Source organism: Capsicum annuum, chromosome 9, assembly GCF_002878395.1.
Source record: "Capsicum annuum cultivar UCD-10X-F1 chromosome 9, UCD10Xv1.1, whole genome shotgun sequence".
Taxonomy (NCBI): domain Eukaryota; kingdom Viridiplantae; phylum Streptophyta; class Magnoliopsida; order Solanales; family Solanaceae; genus Capsicum; species Capsicum annuum.
This window is the reverse complement of record NC_061119.1, coordinates 137510412-137531566: the sequence shown is the minus strand read 5'-3', so window position 1 is coordinate 137531566 and position 21155 is coordinate 137510412. Positions and strand designations below refer to the sequence as shown.

Sequence of the window (21155 nt, the reverse complement as noted above, 5' to 3'; positions counted from 1 at the left end):
TAATTTGTCTGATCGTTGAAGCTAAATCGGATTAATTTAATTTAATATTTTGAATAAAAATTTATGTAAAAACATGTGAAAAATTACTATACATCTCAATTCTCCCATTAATATAGCAAAAACAATCTTAAGATAATTAGTTAAAATATATGAAATTTGATCCTCAAGTGAAACATAATGTATATTTTTGGATGAAGTAAACAAATAATTTAATGAAAAACCAAAAGACATTCACAAAAAGTTATTCTATAAATCAGTCACAAAAGCCCATATGGAAATTCTTTTTAACAGAAAAAAAAAATGATGGCCACTTGAAGGATGAGGACTACAAAACTTTTTCACCCTTGCTTATATATAGTAGTAACGTAAAGTAAAATAAATAAATATATATTGTATTGTATAACATAAAGAAAACCACAACCGTAAATATAAAAAATAATTTTGGCTAAATCAACTGAATTTCTAGAACTCGGCTAATGGAATAAAGAGAACATCTCTGACACCAATTAGTATTGCGTTCAGCAAGAACCAAAAGTTCAAATAAATGCTCAAACTTTGCCTGGGAAATGCAGCTCTCGAACCGGCATATAAACACAGTTAAAACCACAAATGACAGTAAATTGAGAAAGAGACCATTAAAGAAATGTAAGAGATGTTAATCCTGAGGTTGACTCAAAACCAATCATAAGAACTTCATCAAATACGACATTGTCTAGCCTTTAAAAAAGTACAATTTCATCTAAGATTGGTGGTTTTCTGTTTGGCCTTCTCTATAAGAGGTCTCAGCTGCTTCTTTTCAGCTAGAATTTTCAAAAAGTTGAACAGAAAGGGTATATAGTTGTGCTTCCGACGGATATTTTCAGTTTTCCATTTCTTGAACTTCTCCTCCTCCCTCAATATCTTATCACTAACAGCTTCAATGCCAGAGTTTACTTCTGCTAAGGATTTATTTAGTGACTCCACTTGGTTGCTATCCACCATTCTCTCTGACTGGGATGCAGCCAGCTGCTGCAGAATACACTCCCTCCTCTTCTGAAGCTCCTTCAGCTCCGCGGTGTACACCGCTTTCCTGTTCTTTACTACAGCCATCAAATTAAATCTTATTTCACTTTGGGAATACCTCTCAATACGTTCCTGAATAACTGGTTGTACCATGCGCAACCACTCAATATCACCTTGCCCACCGGGGCATGACCCAAGACTGATTGGTCCCTCCTTCAACCCATCAAGCTCATACAACACACCGTCCACAGGTATATAGCTAATAAAATGGTATACATCATCATCTTTTCCAGCAGTTTTCTGCTCCTCAGGCACAAATGGCTCCGGTCTTGCAAAACTATTATGGGCTGTCCGAATTGCTTCACTGTTGTTTATAGCTAAACCCTTAAGCTCCGGTGGGAAATTCTTAGTGAATTCTTTTAGTGCTGATAGTTCTAGGCCAATATCAACATCTGGACTGTTCAGGAGAATTGAAAGGATTGCTTGGGTAGCACAGGCATTGTTTATCACCTGTTTCACAACATCAAGAGAGTTACATGTCATAGTGCTAAGCAACTAGGTACTACTAGTAGTGCAACCGCATATATCATGTAAAGGCATTCGACCTGACTAGCAAAGAATAAGTTTGGGTTTGGGTCCTTGATAACAAGGCGATCATCTTTTTCACCAGGACGCCATTTGAAAAGGAATATCAAGCCATACACAGGCCTGTAAAACAACAGAAGATCAATTATTCTTTCCCTTTTGAAAAACTTGGAGAAACGCAAGCTTGAATCCTCTGAGAATAAATTGCTCGCACAACCGAACAACTATGGTCAAGTGGCAGAATAACTTCACCTAAGACTGTTGAGCTCATCATGATCCAAAGAATACAACTCCTCAACCTGTTTCAACATGGAATAGTAGTACGAGAAGATAAAATGTTAATCACCCAAAAGAAAGTAGCTAACACCAATCATGTTAACAGCCCACCCTTCCTAATTCACACCTTTTCCTTTGGTTTGTCTCATAAGACAAGCATATCAATAATAGCTTATCAGATTCTACGGTAAAGGGCAGAAGAACTCCTCCATGTAGAAATGAGATACCACAAGGATGTTGAAAAAGTTGTTTTTTAAATTGAAGTGGAATATCATTAAATGCATCAAGAAGATACAAGGGATTACAAAACAAACGTATGTCAGCTTGTATACAGTTGAAGTACTACATAACTAATGAGCAGATAAAATCCAGAAAAATATCAAAATTATTAACAGGGGAAAGGTTAGCCCAATTAAAGAGGCTATCCAAACATCTAGCCTTCAAAGTTCCTGTTGAAGTTGATATACCATCAAGCATCTGTAATCCCTCTCAATCCAAATACACCAGAAAATGCTTGCAGGCAACATGTTCCAGATTTTTCTGAAGGTCTTGTTTTGTCAACTTCCTTTGAGCTCCAGAATAAGTATCTCTTATGGATAAAGGGTATTGCCCATTTCAGTCCAGAAATGTTTAGAAACAGATTCCCAGATGCCTGTACAAGACAGGTTAATGGATTCAGCATCTGACTAGCACATGAAACATCTGTTGGCTCGTTGGAAGTTCCTTCTAGTTAGGTTGGCTTGGGTGAAGCAAACACCCTTTAGAGCAAACCAGCACCCCATGAGGAAGTTTTGATTTCCAAACTAGTTTCGAGGGCTACAAGTCAATCATCATTTTGTTTGAGCATAGGTCAGCATACCCTGCCTTAACTGTTAAGACCTTCCTTAGAGCTACCCCATTTCAGAGTATCCTTTATCTGTGGGTTTATTGTGTATTTCTCTAATGTTTTCAGCATGTCATGAGCTCGTCTATCTCTGTCATTCCAGTTCCTCCTAAGAATGGGGTTCCATGTTTTGACGTCTCTATTATGACAAAGAAGAGAATCTATATTGCATGCAACAAGGAACAGATGAGGGAATACTTCTTCCTTTAGTGTATTGGCCTCGAGCCATCTGTCAGTTCAAAATTTTATGTTGGTCCCATCTCCCACCTAGAAATAAGTGTTTCTGGATAAAGCCTCCCATAGGTTGTTTATGTGTTTCCAGAGCCCTGTGCCATGGGGTGATTTCACAGGTTTGGTGCACCAGTGCTTCATACTCCCAACTTAGCAGTGATTATCTCTTTCCATAACCAAGCATCATCCTGGTTGAATCTCCAGAGACATTTCATTAACATACAGTTGTTATGCAAGGCCAAGTCTTTAACACCAAGCCTTACTAGTGATTTAGGGAGTGCATGACCATTTCACCAGGTGAATTTTGTGGTTGATGTCATTTCCAGCCCAGTTTCTCCTTGTTCTGTCAAGCTGCTCCTGAATTTTCGCTGGGATAGGAAACACCGTCATGAAATAGGTAGGGATGTTATCCAGTACATTATTAATAAGACTTGGCCTGCCACTAAAAGATAGGTACTGCTTCTTCCATGTTGCTAGCATTTTCTCAAACTTCTCAGCTACTGTCCAATTCTCAGAAGATTAGTATTAATAAGAGGCCCAAGTGCGTGGATTTACAACACTAAACAGAGACTAGGAACTCCAGCAACCAGAGTGTTGGGAATACATTTACTTTCAGAGGTATTCCCAACCACTGCACCTCCTTTTATTGATAATCAACAATCCACTTTAAACATCAAACTTGATATTCTTCAATAACCCCATGGTCAGTCAAAATTGCGGCCTACACACTGCATTGTAGCTGCGGAGCTTCTTTTATGGGGGAACTTCTACTCTTATGCCACAATAATCAAGATCATTCCTCAAGGACACTTGATCTTATGCCGCAATAATCAAGATATCATTCCTCAAAGGACACTTGATCCTCTTCTGATCTCTCTCAGGCACGACCCCCGAGGCAATGGCTTAGATCTTCCTAGGTCACCTTCTCCCTCTCCCAGTGATCCTTCCGATCACCGGAACTCATCCCCCTCTCTCTCTTCTCTCTTCTCTGTCTCCTCTCTCTCATTCTTTCCTGCTCTCAAAATCATGGAGGATACCATTTATTTTGCAGTTCGTTTCAAATCTTTTGACGTAACAAGACTAGTTGGAACTTCAGGAGGGTGGTACGAATGGACTGAAAGAGGAAGAAGTAACATAACCAGAACTTCTTCCAGCAAGAAATCAATGGAATGGATTGTTCAGGCACTGCAAGAGGCGTCCATGGTGACGGGAAATAGTGTCAAAAGATGGAGAAAAAAGGATTCCATTTCAGAGATTTTTTGTGCTAGAAACTTCAACAAGTACAGGAGATATATTAGCCTGATTAACGTAAGGGGAAGGAGAAAAACAGTGCTTATTATTCTGGAAATAACCTTAAATGATGGATGGAGTTCCATAGCCGACAAAGTTGGAAGGTTTCTTAGCAAACACAAGATTGCCACTAACATTGAGAAGTACAGATTGGTGGACAACAACATCCCTTTTGCAGAAAGGGTAAAAAGTATTACAACAACAACAACAACAACAACAACAACAACAACAAACCCAGTGTATTCCCACATAGTGAGGTCAGGGGAGGGTAAGATGTACGCAGTCCATACCTCTACCTCCAAAGAAGTAGAAAGACTGTTTCCGATAGACCCCCGGCAAAGGGTAAAAAGTATTAAATGGGCGAATAGACCAGGAGGTGAAACAGAGGTGGTTAGTTCATTTATGAAGGAGGGGGGGCAGAATCTGCATTAATGACAACTAAGACAAAACGAAGTACTGAAGAGGAGTTTGGCGGGAAAAATCAATTAGTAGTGTTAATGAAGCAATTAGTCTCGCTGAAGTCAAAAGATGGGTCACCTACACCTGGAAACAAGCACATGGCGTGAAAATCTACGAGATGGGCTGCAAGCTATTTCTTTTCGAGTTTCCAACCAGGGCCATGGCGGAACAAGCGATGACTGGAGACTGGTTCTGGAAAAAGTCTCCAGTTTTTCTTCAATGGTGGAATCCGGCTGTTGGGACAGTGAAGGAGAAGATTGAAATAAATACCGTATGGATCGGAATAGTTGGGTTCCCCCTACATCTTTGGTCCCAAAAAGTATTCATAGTCATCGGAGACTTCTGTGGGGGTTGGGTTGAGACAGAGGAAGAGACACAACTTCGCCATCACCTCAAATGGGCAAGGATAAAAATTCGAGGAGATGGACGAGATGTTCTGATAGAAGTGACGATGGAAAACGACCGAACCCTGTTCTCTATGCCAATCTGAGTAGAGGCACCGACAAGGGTGGCAGCCGATGCACCACAAAACCCTAATCCTATTGCCCAGAGGTCAATAACCAGTGAACCATCAGATATTAGAAAGACTAAAGGATAACAGAAGAAAAGGCTATATTTCAGAAGTGGAGCCACGTGACTTGTCAGGAACATGTGAAAAGGTGAATTCAAATTTGGGGGGTTGGACCGATTCATTGAACTTAAATAAATGTGAACCAAAATCTCATTTAATCTCTGAGAAGGGTAAAGGCCCAAAAGAAGGCCCCATTCTCTTAAATAAAACATCTGGAACTCTTGAGGGACATGTGGCGACTTCTTTAGAGACTAAAACTCTATGCGGATTGAAGGGGGGAGAGCTCAAAGCTTTGATGGAGGTCAAATCATTAGCATTAAAATTCCTAGATGCTTTCAAAAACTGGGAATTGGATGCCGGAGGCGAGGCGACTACCACCGTATCAAAGGAAAACACAAGGGGGAGTCAATACACACAGAGACAGGAACAAAGGAGCAGAAAATGATAAATCTGAAACTGTGCAATCTTCAAAAAAGAATAACCAAGAAGCGGATCACTCGGGACAAGATACAAGTGAAAACAACATGCAAATTCCACAGATTCATGATATTGAATCTGTCTCCATGGAACCTACCGTGGATCAAAGGAAAACAGAAACAGAAGCATCCAATTGGGTTAATTCCCACATCCTGGAGCTGAGCAACACTAGCAACACTTGGGTTGCTTTCATGGTGTTCGAAAAAGAAACTTTAGCTCTTCTAATGAGATTAAGCTTAGATGAGAGAAAAGCTGAATTGGACAAAAAAGAGGAAGGGAAAGACTATTCAACTCCTAGAAACAAGAGAATTGGGAAAAACGAGTTGAAGAATTTGAAATCCACTTTGAAAGAGGTAGGATGGGCCAGAAATTGAGGGAGAGTACATAACCTGACTTTTAAATGAGAAAAAAACTCATCACATTGAAAGTAAGGGGGCTTAATAATATTCTCAACAGGAATTTGATTAAGAGCTCCTTACAAAAATAGGAGCTGATGTGTATTGTTTTCAAGAAACAAAAATTAATAAAAATGTGGAAGGTGTTGCTAGGATGCTATGGCCAAGCACATGGATGAAATGTCAGTTCATGAAAACTGAAGGAAGTAGGGGGTTGGGGTTTGGGGGGGTATTGATAATGTGGGATAGCAGGACATGGGAGGGGGCATTGGTGGAAACTGGTCATTACTCGATCACTATCAAGTTTAAAGTTGTTCAAAGCTCTTTTACTTGGTTACTTAGCCATGCGTATGCTCCTCATAAAAGAAGTGAAAAGTTAGAATGCTGGGAAGATTGGCTGCAGTCAAAGAATTGTCTCGGGGGCCATGGATTACTTGTGGAGATTTTAATACAATTGGGTACATGGCAGAAAGAAGGGATTGCAATAGAATCACAAACGTTATGACTGATTTATCTAGATGGATTGAAGACTTGAAACTCCACAAGATTTATCTAGATGGATTGAAGACTTGAAACTCCACAACCCTCCACTGAACGAAGGAAAATTCTCCTAGTTCAGAGGTGTAAACCACAAAAGTGCTGCTATATTGGACAGATTTTTTTACTCTATGAAGTGGGATGAATCTTTCATTAGTATCAAGCAAAGAGTCCTTAGGGTGACATCTGATCATTGCCCTATTATTATACTAGAGTGATACGAGTCAAAGGGGCATCATAGCTTTCAACGACATCATTGGAGGCCAACACATAAAGACTCAAGCTTAGGGCTTGCCTTTGATGCCTAACCCGAAGAGAACAAGTGTTGAAGCATGGAGAAGACTAAAGTTACACTCCAAGGCCACCCCTCATTAAGGGCCTTTTGGTCATTGCCTTGGAGCAAAGAGGCGCCTATAGAGTGTAGCACCTCATTAAGGGCCTTTTGGTCATTTTGCTATGTAATAGTTAGGACTAAGACTTTAAATAGCTTTCATTAGGTTCATTTCAGCAACTTTGACATTATTTTGAGAATACTCTTGAGAGCGTCTTTGCAAGTGTGGAATCACTTGTGCAAGTGTGGATTCACTTGTGGCAACGTGGAATCGTTGTGTTGGTTACCCTTTAGAAACGAGGGTTGCTTGGGGATTCTAGTTCCTTGAGGTCTTCGTAAGAGTGTGGTGTTGTTATTGTGGGTCTTAGGGATTCTAGTGTTTGATACACACTTTAGTTCCTAAAGATTGTAATATCCTATGTCTCACTATCTATCTTTACTTTAATGCATTAGTTTGAGTGTTTGTTGTCTTCAATTTGTTCCTTGGTGTTGATTCTCGGCTTTGTGTTGATTCCTTAGTTTGGTTGTTGGCTGGTTTTCGTGTTTTCATAGTAGGTTTTGTATCATTTGGTATCAAGAGCAAGATTTGATTTTGTTCCAACAAAATCAATCTTGGGATTGTTACTTCGAAAATCTCACAAAAAAGAAAACTAGTTGTTCTTGTCTTGTATTTTGGCCGAAATTGTTGTTTTTGTTTTGGTACCTTGGCCGAAAGTTTGAACCTAGGTCTAGGAGGTTTTTTTGTGTTTTGGTTGTTTCTAGTGTTAGGCCCTTTCTCACTAACACTATTTGAGTCAAGATCTAAATCTTGAGCTTGAACGTGTGTTGTTGATGTTGTTGTTGAGGATTGGTGGCTTGAAAATCTGTTGTTGATATTTGTTGTTGAGGATTTGATCCTGAACATGTGTTGTTGATGTTTGAGAGTCCAACGTGCACTTAGAACTTCAAATTTCAAAAGTGGTGTTCTTGGTGTTCTTCACCATTTTCATATCTTATTGAAGAGAAAGTGGGTGTTTGATCTAAAACAAAATGGGAAGAGAGTGTAGTCTTTGTTAGTCTTGAAACATATTCCAAGACTATTACAAAAGAGGAAAGGAGACAAAGGGCTTCCTAAAAGGTGTCTTACCAAAAGGGAGAATGGGCACCTACCAAGACATACAAAAGAGGGAAGAGCCAAAAGTCTTTCAAAAAGGTGTTTTGCCAAAAAGATACAAAGAAAGTCAACACTTTTTGAATTTGAAAAAAGCTCCAAGTCTCGTGCATTTCCCTCCCTTAGCCGATTTTCCACTCATCCAACTTGAAGATTGATCAATACAAATTGAAGACAAGAGAAAAAATTCAAAATTTCAACAACCAATGAGAGGTTGCCACGTATCACCCTACCCGAAATTGCTTAAGCTCAAAATTTTGGATTTCTAAGTTTCTTTTCTTGTTTCTTTAGTTTCATTTCTTGATTCAAGTGCTAAATTAGCAACTAGTAATCTTCTACTAAGTTGTGAGTTGTTTGAGTCCGTTTCTTTCGTGTTACTGTTCTTTGTGTGCTTTTATCATTTTGTGATTCGTTGTAGTTCTTGGTTCAAGTACATACATATTTTCTTTGAATCGTTTCAAACAAAAATCTATTCCGACCTCAAGCCACAATTGGTACCAAGTAAACTCAACAACAACAACAACAGACCCAGTGTATTCCCACAAAGTGGGGTTTGGGGAGGGTAAAATGTACGCAATCCATACCGCTACCTCCGAAGAAATAGAGAGGTTGTTTCCGAGTACCAAGTAAACTCATTGGAGTATAAACAAGATACCAAGACTTGCGACGCTTATTGAGTAACATTTTAAAGGTGTGAGCTTGAGAGCTTGTGAGGTTGATTTACTAAATTGTTTGATGTTTTATTTGTTGTTTTATTAGTTTTTTTTTTTCTACTAGGTAAAATGGAGGATGAAGGTGAAATGCCTAGTTGGGCTAGTTCCATCATAAAGAAGCTCAATACTATGAAAAGGAGAATGGAAAGAATGAATGAAAGAATGAAAGGGATGGAAGGTTCCTTTTCAAGAAAAATGGACATCTTGGAAGTTCGTCAAGATTCCACCCACTCATCCCCCCTAAAAACTACCATGCCTCATCTAGTGGACATGCTCCCAATACCTCCCCTACTATAACTCCGGAAACACTTCACCAAATGTTCAATCTGCCTAGACAAATACATGAACCCATCAACCAAGCCCCTACTTATCCAAACAATCGAAACCAAATCCACCAAGAAGCTCCACAAAACCAAGAAATGCCGAGAGCCCCACTTAACCGAAACCAACCAATCCAAATTGATGATGTGGAAGGTGAGGGTCCTTATGGCGATGAGGAGTTAGATGAAGTGGTTCTCTTTGCGAAATTTGTGTGAAATAGAAGATGAGCTCAAGAAAGAGGACATAGGGGTCGCGGGGGGAAGGTTTGGTCCGGTTCCTCATGGTAGAGGCAACTTGGGACACCGTCCTCAAGTTCAAGAAGGTCTTCAAGAAGGTTCAAGGAGGAAACTTGGGTAGAGACATGGGTCTCAACTCAATCAAGATCACTCTTCCTACCTTTAAAGGAACTAGTGATCCATCTATCTATCTACCTTGATTGGGAACTACAATGCAATAGGATCTTCCAACTCAATGAGTTGACTCAACACAAGAAAGCCGCACATGCCATTGCTCAACTTGAAAGATATGCATCTACTTGGTGGGAGACAAAAAGATTGCAAAGAGCAAGAAATGGCAATCTTGACCTTCCGGATTGGGATGAATTGAAAGCTCTTATGAAAGAGAAGTATGTTACAGAAAGGTTCAAGCAAGAGTAACTAACAAGGCTCTACATAAAAGTGTGGAAGAATATTATGAAGAGTTTCAAAACTTGATCCTTCGTCTTGATATTGTTGAACCTCCAAATCATTGCACAGCTCAGTTCAAAGGTGGTTTAGATTATGAAGCTGTTTCTCAACTAGTTGTCCACAAGTTTGACCGAATTGAGGATCTTGTTGAAGCAGCCATCGAGGTTGAAAGGAACATTCATGCCAAAAGGACCTTCAATAAAGGTTACCAATCCTCTACTTCCTCCGGATGGAACAAGAACAAGGATTCCTACAAGCCCTTGGAGAAGAAGCCCATTGATACGACAAACCAAAGGTATCTCCCACGGCTTGAAGGCAATCCCTCTTCTACTCCCAATTCTAAAGGTATTATTTGCTTTAAATGTCAAGGTTGGGGTCATAAGGCTAGTGAATGCCCCAACTGAAGGAACATTGAATTGTTGGAGGGTGATCATTACTTTGTTGGGAGTAAAGTGACCCTAAATGATGGAGGTGAGGGACATCCCTCAAGAGCATGCCTATTTGTTGTTCCAAAAAAAGTCTATGGCTTCCACTTGATAAAAAAATCTTGTCTCTTGTTCTTGTCACACTTATGTGGATAGACAAGTTGTTTCTTTCATAGAAGGGTATTCGGGTTATTGTGATAGAAGGGTATTTTACTCCCTAAGACCCCTCGGCAGGTGAAGTGTGTGCAACCTTAGTTTGATGCTATGATTGATTGTGCTAACCTTAACCCTCATGCCCTGAGGAAAGTATGTTTGCTTGTGTCTCCTACTGTTTTGCAAGGTTCAGATTCGAGGTCGAATCTTTTTCAAGAAGGGGAGGACGATACGAGTCAAAGGGGCATCATAGCTTTCAACGACATCATTGGAGGCCAACACATAAAGACTCAAGCTTGGGGCTTGCCTTTGATGCCTAACCCGAAGAGAACAAGTGTTGAAGCATGGAGAAGACTCAAAGTTACACTCCCAGGCCGCCCCTCATTAAGGGTCTTTTGGTCATTGCCTTGGAGCAAAGAGGCGCCTATGGAGTGTAGCACCACATTAAGGGCCTTTGGGTCAATTTGCTATGTAATAGTTAGGACTAAGACTTTAAATAGCTTTCATTAGGTTCATTTTTCAGCAACTTTGATATTATTTTAAGAATACTCTCAAAAGTGTCTTTGCAAGTGTGGAATCACTTGTGCAAGTGTGGATTCACTTATGGCAACGTGGAATCATTGTGTTGGCTACCCTTTAGAAACGAGGATTGCTTGGGGATTCCGGTTCCCTTGAGGTCTTCGTAAGAGTGTGGTGGTATTATTGTGGGTCTTAGGGATTCTAGTGTTTGATACACACTTTAGTCCCTAAAGCTTGTAATATCCTGTGTCTCACCATCTATCTTTACTTTAATGCATTAGTTTGAGTGCTTGTTGTCTTCAATCGGCTTGTGTTTGTTCCTTGGTGTTGATTCTCGGCTTTGTGTTGATTCCTTAGTTTGGTTATTGGTTGATTTTCGTGTTTTCATAGTAGATTTTGTATCATTGAGGGTGGGAATTGGGAGAAGAAAAAATCTAGCTTCAAATTAGAAAATTGGTGGGCTCGACGTATAAGGCTTCATTGATCTCATAAAGGGTTGGTGGAATGAAATGGTGGTAGAGGGGTGCCCTGATTTCAGCTTACCTCTAAATTGAAAATGTTGAAACAAAAGCTTAAAGAGTGGAGCAAAACCAATTTTGGAGAGTCAATCGACAAAAAAAATAGCTTGATGTGTGAGTTGGCTGAGATTGATTTGATACAAGATAGCCGGACTTTGACAGAGGAAGAAATAATTAGTAGAGAAACTATCCTGGTGGAACTGGAAAGCCTAGCAAAAAATGAGGAGACATCCTGGAGATGGAGATAGAAATCCAGAGTTCTTTGGCTAAAACAAAGGGATAACATACAAGGTTCTTCCCAAGGATGGCATCAATGCCCAAGAGGTACAACACAATTGATGAATCGATGGTGCAGGGGAAAGATTAAAGAACCTGAAGGGATCAAAAAGGCTATGATTGACTTCTATAGCAAACTGTACTCAGACACAGAAGCTTGGAGACCAACTTTTGAGATGCTAAACTGTCCTAAGATCGCACAAGAAGAAAAAGAGTGGTTATAAAGACCTTTTTCAGAATCAGAAGTGCTCCAAATTATTAAACAATGTGATGGTGACAAAGCACCGGGTCCGGATGGCTTCACAATGCAATTCTTCAAGGAGTGTTGGTGCATATTAAAGGAAGATCTGATGCTGACAATTCAAAACTTCCATCAAAAAGAGGTTTTTTAAAAATCATTTAATGCTACCTTCATTGCATTATTACCAAAGAAACTGGGAGAAGAACTTAAAGACTTTAGGCCAATCAGCTTGATAGGAGGCATATACAAGATCATGTCAAAGCTCATTACGGAACCGATGAAGACTGTGATGAGTAATTGGTCAATGAACACCAAATGGCCTTTTTACAAGGCAGACAGATTATCGATGCAGCTTTATTGGCCAATGAGCTGGTTGATTCTAGAATTAGACAAAAGTTAACAGGGATTCTCTACAAATTAGATATTGAGAAGGCTTATGACCATGTCAACTATTCTTTCTTAAAATCTTTATTGACATGGGTTTTGGCAACAAATTGATCAACTAGATTAGATTCTGCATTTCTAATGTCAAGTCCTCTCTTATAATTAATGGAAACGCTGAAGGATTCTTTCAATCACAGAGGGGCTTGAGGCAAGGTGATCTCATATCACCTTTCCTCTTTTTGCTAACAATGGAAGGATTGGAATCATATCATTAGAAGAGCCAAGGGTAATGCGTGGATTAGAGGTTTCAGTGCCCAAGCCAACAGAGGAAGTGCCATGGAGATCACACCCGTTCTATATGTTAACCATTCATTAATTTTTTGTGATGCAGAAGCTTCTCAGATCAGACATCTAAGAGCCATCTTAACCATCACTGAAGCTATTTCTGGTTTGCATGTCAACTGGCATAAAAGCTCTATGTTTCTAGTTAATCAAGTGAAAAATATGCACATCTTAGCAGGGAACCTAGGTTGCCAAATAGTTTCATTGCCTACCAAATACTTGGGAAGGCCCTTGGGTGCCAAAAATAAACAACCAGAAGTCTAGGTGAAGTTCTAAAGAGGTGCAATAAGAAGCTAGCTAGGTGGAAGAGCCCATACTAGTCTTTTGGGGCAGGTTGACACTCATTAAGTCGGTAATGGATGCCCTCCCAACTTATATGATGAGTTTATTCCCAATCCCGAAGAGCACTGAGAAGAAGATCAACAAGCTAAGAACTTTTTAACGGCAAGGCAACAAGGAGAAAAAGGGTTACAACCTAGTCAAATGGGATATCTTAACCCTTAAAAGAAGTCAAGAAGGTCTGGGGATCAAAAATCTCAGTATCCAGAATGAGTGCTTGTTTCAAAAATGGTTGTGGAGGTTCTGTACTGAAGACATGGCTCTATGAAGAAGATTCATAGTTGATAAATATGGAATGATTTATCAATGGTCAACTAAAGAGGTATTAGGCACTTTTGTTGTAGTGTATGGAGATCAATCAGGAGGTTATGGGATCAATTTTATGTGAATAGCACTTTCAAAGTGGGTAATGGATCCAGAATTGATTTCTAGAATGAACTTTGGATAGGGGGAGACAGCTTGAGAAACATGTTTCCGAACCTCTATATCTTAAGTTCACAAAGAAATGATATAGTTGCTCAAAGTACGGAGTCTACATGAGCGGAACCTAATCTTTATGAAGGCTCTTAACGACCGAGAAGTGTCGGATATTACGACTCCTTCAGATACTGAGTGCATTTTTTGGAATCTTAAAGTTGCTAATAAACCAATCTAGCAGATTCACAATAAAGGGGTGTTTACACAATAAAGGAGTGTTTACAGTGAAATCATGCTATTGGAATAGAAACAACCACCAAAACCAGATAATCAATTAGCCTTGGAAGCAAATATGGAAAGTCAAAAAGTCCGTTGAAAGTGGCTTGTTTTGTTTAGTTGGTTATCAGAAAAGCTTACCCAACTCATGAAGCTCTACAAGAAAGAGGAATGCAGATTTGTTCTAGATGTTTTTGTGTAACCAAGATGAAAAAGTGAATAGCCACCTATTTCTGCATTGTAACATGGCTGAAAAATTGTGGAACATGTTTTTTTTGTATCCTGGGATCAGCTGGACAATGCCAAGGTCCACACTGGAATTTCTAAAAAGCCGGAAAGAAATTGGGAAAAGAGGTTCAACAGAAGATTGGTGGTTGAGTATTCCAGCTTGTGTCCGGTGGACGTTCGGGAATGAAAGAAATGCCAGGTGCTTTGAAGGCAAGAGTTGCAGCATCCAGAAGATCAAAAAAAGTGATTGCCTTGGCTTACTTTATTTTTGGTGTAAATAGGAAATTGGGGGGGATACCATAGATCTAGTAGATTTCATATGTAACTTGCTTTGTTATTGGGCAGTCCGCTAGGAGAAAAATCCATTTGATTGGGAGTTGTAAAATCTATCATCTCTTGGATGATAAATTTTTGTTAATACAAAGTTACCTTTGACTCAAAGAAAAGAGGCCCAAGTGCGTGGTGGCAAAGGTGCCAGTATAACATATAATAACACCAGACAGTTACACCAGATTTCTAGATTTGGGATTATATTCACCGGGTAGATGTGACACTTTTGAGCATATTAAAAGGCAGGACAGACATTGCCTCAAAATCATTAGGGCGAGATTCAGTTACAGGACTTGGGACTTCTCAAGTCCACAAAAGATAAGTGTATCATCAGCAATCAAGAGATGAGAAATGGAGCTAAGAATGCCCCTGTTGCTACCATTGTGAAGCCTTCAAACCATTTCAGTAGTTTAGCTTTCTCAAGCAAATTACTAAGCCATTCTATGACCAGTATGAAAAGGAAGGGGGGATTTTCCCCCCTCCATCCCTCTTTTAGGAAAGAAAGTCCCACCGGCCCTCTGTTAATAAGGGCAGAATATTTCACTCTGATCTATTTTTCTCAAAAACCCAACTACGTGAGGAAAGTAACAAGATATAGGGTCATCTTAGTTTGTCAAAGGCTTTTCCCAAATCAAGCTTGAGTAGGAGCCTATTTCCACCCGACTTCATCTTTCCATCCATAAGCTCATCCGCTATGAGTACAACATCAGTAACTTGTTTTCCTTTAATGAATGCATTCTAAGACCTACGCGTTTGTAGTCTCTAGTTCCATAGCTCTCTTTTTTTTGGGGGGGAAAAGAGAGTATAAGGGCAAGCCCGATGCACTAAAGCTCCCACTATGTGCAGGGTCCAAAGAAGGGCCCGACCACAAGGGTCTATTGTACGTAGTCTTACCTTGCATTTTTTGGAAAATAAGAGTAAAGGATACATTGAAGGACTTGACCATGTGATAATGATAGTGAAAATGATTGGAAGCAGCTAATATGACATGCTTAATGATACCCCATGCTTTCTGTTTCTGGTATAAGGCCATTGTAAATCCGGAAGGACCTAGGCTTTTGTCAAGAGCACATGAGTTGATGGCATCTCATTTCCTCCTTAGTGAAAGCAACTTCGAGACCTCCTTTTTTTCATTGATGATAAACATACAGGGCCTTAAAGAAATTTGTATGCCTCCAACTTTGATCCTCAATGTATAAGTTCTAAGGAATTCCAGTATTTTTTGACAAATTATGTATCCTCAATAACTGTGTCGGCAACCTTTAATCTGTGATGCAGTTATATCTCTTATGGGAGTTGGCAACCCTTAAGAAAAATTTATTGTTTCTGTCTCCTACCTTAAGCCAGAAAAATCTGGATTTGTCTCCAAGAGACCCCTTCTACTTTGCCCGCTGTTTTAGTTCAGTTTTTATGTCCAACATATTAATTTTCTCAATCTGATTTGGTAGTCTACCGTCAGTTGTTTGCTATAGAACTAGCAGCTCCTATAAAGCTTTATTTTTTCCTTGTTTCTACTTTGCCAAAAACTTCTATTTTATATGAAAATGGCCTTCCTTCTACAGATGTTTCAGTTTGTAGGAGAGAACAAAGTCAAGTTCCCATTCCCCTGTAACTTTGCCAGCATTCTATAAATCTTTCATGCTGCAACCACACCAGTCTCCACTTTCCAACTAAGTTACTCGGACTCTTCCCTTCCGGTGCCACACCCGTGTCGACATGACATGGGTATGGGATTAGTACTCGATTTGGTCAACCGAATTTGGGTACTTTGACCAAAATCAATAGGGAAAGTCCAAACAAATTTAATGATTTCTGTAATCAAACCAAAAGCCAAGGGGAAATTGAAGATAATGGAATACCTTGTAATAAATCTCTATGTTAATGTTTTTCCTTTTATCCCATTTCAGGATTCTCCTCTTGATCAATATTTTCACCTTACGTTTTCCATACAATGTCTCTGTCATTTAGGTTTTACAAGTCTATTTTTAAGTATTTGAATTACTTTAGCCAAATCTCCGCACTCATAACCAACCTGGATCCATATCCCCAAATCTAAAATTGAGATCATGAAGTATCCAACCTCTAGATTCGCACAAGTGTCGGACACCAGCATCTGAGTCCAAGCAACTTAGCTTTCCAACATGATTTGCATGTGATCACAAAACCAAAGGTGTCATTCCATTCATTAGAGATTAAGAATCTGTCAATTTTGGCGACTTGAACATGATCTTCACACCCCTAAACTAGTACAGAAGCCCCAGCAGAGACATATCAACCAACTCCATGTCCTATATGAAGTTGGAAAAGCTCCACATAGATCTTGACCTCCTTAAGCAATTGATCCCTCATTTTCAAATCTGCACATTGAAGTTACCCCCTACCATCCAAAGATCCTTCCAAAAGGCTCTGACTGCAGATAGTTCATTCCAAAGCTCTGTTCTATCCCAATTGGAGTGAGGCCCGTAAACTCCACCAAAACCCCATCAAAGACCAACCTTCAAAAATTGTAGAGATAGAATAAAGACCCTTTTGAGCATTTGTTCAAGACTGTTGTCTTTTATCCAAAAATATAACAATTCCACCCCTAATATCAATGGCCATTCATCTAAAATCCCATAATTGTCTAGCTAAAGCAACAGTACATTCTTCACTTGTCTTATCTCAAGATATCTTATCTCCACTTTTGAACCAATGATTTAATTGTACTTCTTTTGCCCCAATCATTAACTTGCGCATATTCCAACTGATAACTTCGACCATCATTCAAAAAAATCTTTTTGCATCCTTCCCCTTATAGGCCTTTTCCCTACGCTACAACAGCCCTTGCCATAATTAACCAAGCATTTTAGTTTCATGACCTCGTTTCCACCCCTCTTCATTTTCTTGCCAGACCGCTTGTTGGTATTATGAAGTTGAAGTTGTTCCCTCCTTTTGTGCTCCATTCTTAAGATCATATCAAGGAACTCGTGTTCACACCTAGAGATACTAACCCTGAAAGTTTGCATGTTTTGGTCATGACAATTTTGGTCCATTGAGTTGTCTCAAGAACAAAAGCAAAGAGGAGTTGTTGATTTCAAGAACAGTCTACATGCCAAGGCAATGATAGGGAATCTCTACTTGAGGGGAGAGAGTAATCAAAGTCTGATGTATATACTGAAGATGCAATTTGTAATGGTAAGAGAGATATGATTGGCATGCAAAGAGCGTGTTCTACTTCATCATTGGCGTAGTCCGTAGTTTCAGTAGCAACTATTTTCCCCTCAGTCCAAAAGGTAGAGATCTGTGATGATAAATCCTTCAATAGGGCTTGTAATTATTTTGGGCTGACACGGTCCCTTCATTCCATTTTATTTTTCCCCTTAACCAAGTTTTTCGCCTTCTTACATTTGGGCGTTTATCGTAATAGAGTCAACCAACAATTGGGCTTGATTTAAAGTTGACTTGGTATTAAGTGGACACCATTGAGATTCAAAAGCAATTGATGAGGGTTCCACATGTTGTGGCACTTGTTTGCCCGCTGGTGTAACAATACTCTTTCTCAATAGAGTAGTATTGGAAGAGCCATAAACAGATAGAGAAATGATGGGCAACTTCGCCAAAGGTCCTCTAGTCAGGATTTTTAATTTATTATTAGTATTTTTTGATATTCAACTAATAATAGAACCAAGAATTTCAAAGAAGCGATGTAGTAACACTATAACAGAAAACATCATCCTTCCATAGTTTTCATTTTAGCTTCAAACTTATTATGAATCCTATCTCATCACTATTATATTAAATCATTTATTTAAATAGTATCAGGAGGCCTGACGAGGTAAGATCTGCATGTAAGCCAGCTAATAACTTTGATTGAAGGGTCACTCAAATGGATTATGATAGTTGGTCTTTATGCTCCAAAGTCCTCTAGGAACCACACGCCACTATTTTAATTCAATGTCAAGGTGAACTCTTTAAACCTTTTTTTCTTTGATCTATGAAGTCTACAGAGCTGAACTTTTTAGACTTATAAATCACTAAAAATCATCTGAACTTTAGATAAAACCAGAAGTATGCCCTAAGCTTGCCCTTGATTTCCATTTGCTCTCTTCATTTTGTGGAACTCCTTTCTCATTGAGTAGCGTTCAAAGGTTCCTTTCAGCAATAGGTGCATTCATTTGCAGATTAAGTTCAAAGCTAAAAAAAAATAGTATAGGACTACACGATATACAGTGAAGAGCTATGACAAAAACACTATGGAGGAAAAAAACCAAGGATAGTTCCACCCTTTTTTCTATTTCCTTTCAAGCTTATATACTTCTTCCCTTCTGCTAAGTTCTAACAGAAGGTATTAGCCACTAAACAAAGAAAATGGATGCTCGAAATCCCTAAACTTAACAAAGATACAAGTCAAGCATTTGCCTCACAACAAAATACGATGATAGCAAAGATAAAGACTCCAGTGAGTCGCATTACACGCATCATGTAACAAGTAAATACGGAGTTCAAGTCCATAATTGCTCGTACTAAAGCAACAACTGCATGGGGGATATAAATTTCTAAGGGAAATCAAAAGATGGAAAATCTCCAAAGAGCATGATCTTGTTGCTTAGTGGTATACGTGAAATGTTACAAATAAAAACTAAGAGATTAAACCAGCAAAAATTGAAGAAAATGAATCATAATTTTAGAGAAAACTGAAAATACCTGCACACCTTTTACTTGCATCTGCTGCATAAGTTCGGTAAAAACCCCTGCACACAAGCAATGTCAGCACCTTTCCCATTCAAGGGTTTTACCAAGTGAAACGCAACAGGGATATCATCAAAAAAGCTTCTCAGAGGGCTAAAATTTAGAGGTTAGGTGGATTTAGAACCCCAAATTTTAGTAGCTGTCATCAAAAACATAAAGATGAAGAATGTTAAATTGGATTGTTCCCACACATATTGAACACTACAGGAAACTAGTCTCCTTCTCCCCCACCCCCCAAAAACCACACTCAAGAATCTTCATATTTATGGGACCAACTTGCACGCATCACAAGAATAAAAATGAAGACCGACCTTTATTGTCCAAAGGCACAAAAGGCAAAGCTTGAGAGGAAAAGAACAATAGCTCCCTTTTTGGGATAAATGGAGAACAGTTGGGCCGTACAATGTAACAAAGGGGGGGATAGCTTCTTTCAGTAAATGTGATACAACTGCAAACATTTTACATATATTAGCAGAACCTTGCACAAATTATTCTTTGGAAACATTCAATGAACATTCATTCTGTTGTCTTGATAACAAATATTCTACTTCTACTTTCCATTAGCAGTAAAGAGTCATATAAGGATTATTCTTTCTACTCTCAACCTCGTTGCCAAGCCTTGTGAAAAAAAAGGCACTTACCAGGATCAGACTCAATAGTGCACCACGACATGATTGTTAATTACCTGTTGCAAAGAGAAAGGACAGAGAGCATTAACAAATTTGATCTTCCAACCAACCAAGTATTTTGTTAGAATCATCAGCAATCCTCAAATCGAAAGCTATGATAACAGTCCATACCACAAATTAAGGGAGCAAATTGACTTGTATTAGTTTCTTCTGCCACTGCCTCTTGCCTCTCCCTAATCTAATACTTTTGACTCCCGACTGATTTTAGGGTTGGCAGTGGACGGACCGCTTCGGATCTGATAATATCGGACTGGAGTTTTCCACCTTGGGCTTGATAGGAGTCGAAAGTGCGGATCACTTCCACTTCGGCTAAAAGAAAAAAGTTGCCAGGTGCAATGCTTCTAAAAATGGTTTGTATATGACTAATCACATTTAGGGTTGTGCAAAAATCGAACTGACCTATAAATCGAATCGATAAAAATGTTATTAGGCTATTGATATTGGATTATTGGATTAACGATTTTTTATTAATTTTATAAAAAAAATTATTGGGTAAACGGTTTGATTTCGGTTTTATCTTATTGGGTTATCGGTTTCAGTGATTCACAAAGTGTTAACCTATTCAGGAAAACAAAGGCATAATATAAAGCTCGGCTATTATCGTATTGAAAAGTTTGAAGCATTTATAGCTTCTAATAAATAGGATTTAATTTTTTTCTAACTAACATTTAGTTCAAGTTTGAAGTTGTAAACTAAAATGCATTGCGTAGGATTTTGACGGTAACTAAGATTTCATTTTTTTAAGTTAGTTGTTACTATTTCTATTTTATAAGTATTTTCTTATTGGTTAAATCGAAAACTGAACCATTGAGGATCAAAAATCGATAAACCGAAATCGATAAGAAAATATTTTATTAGTTGGTTATTGGTTTTACATATTTAAAAATCAAAAATCGATAAACCGAACCAATAACACATAAAACCAAACCGACTGATGCACACCCCTAATCACACTCTTGGCTCCATCTTACTTGCTCTAGTAATATATATATACTAGTCTCATCTAGTCTCATCTGATCCATGCTGAGTTCGAACACAAATTATATTAATATTTAGATTTATAAGAAAAACATTTTTCATTATTCTGCTTTTTGTTTATTTTTGTATAATATTATATTAGTTAAAAGTAGTTCAATAATTTCTCAATATTTCTAGAATATTAAATTACATATTTGTTTCAATTTTTTGTCCTATTTTCTTTGTTCATTTCGTTTCAGAAAGAATGTCTCTTTTCTTTCTTGGGAACTGTTTAGGACTACGGGATTAAAGGATATTTTGATTTTTTCTACATATCTTTAATTTAAAATCACAAAATTCAAAAGTATTTATTTCTTTTTAAAATTTCATGCTAAGTCAAAATCAGACAAATAAAGTGAAATAGAT

General features: G+C 38.6%; 1 protein-coding gene across 2 annotated transcripts; it reads right to left on the bottom strand.

Moving 5' to 3' along the window:
* Positions 1-597: 597 nt before the first annotated feature.
* On the bottom strand, positions 598-20110 carry LOC107841795 (ubiquitin carboxyl-terminal hydrolase 2). Of its 2 annotated transcripts, XM_016685646.2 has the most exons (6): positions 19884-20110; positions 19725-19768; positions 19039-19085; positions 1840-1886; positions 1608-1710; positions 598-1512 (listed from the first exon to the last, which is right to left on the bottom strand). In XM_016685646.2, exons 2-6 carry the CDS (start codon positions 19753-19755, stop codon positions 736-738), a joined length of 1005 nt encoding a protein of 334 aa, XP_016541132.1. In that variant the 5' UTR covers positions 19756-19768; positions 19884-20110; the 3' UTR covers positions 598-735. The 2 variants fall into 2 exon arrangements, with proteins under 2 accessions (XP_016541132.1, XP_016541139.1); XM_016685653.2 differs by lacking the exons at positions 1608-1710; positions 1840-1886 and having other exon boundaries at positions 19884-20102.
* Positions 20111-21155: the final 1045 nt, after the last annotated feature.

Bases quoted from the DNA above. Each gene is read 5' to 3' on its own strand.
- LOC107841795 (XM_016685646.2), bottom strand. From the start codon at position 19,755: ATGTCGTGGTGCACTATTGAGTCTGATCCTG. The intron at 1,711-1,839 runs GTGAAGTTATTC...GTTGTTTTACAG, and splicing joins GATGAGCTCAACAGTCTTAG to GCCTGTGTATGGCTTGATAT. The intron at 1,513-1,607 runs GTCGAATGCCTT...GTTGTGAAACAG, and splicing joins ACTTATTCTTTGCTAGTCAG to GTGATAAACAATGCCTGTGC.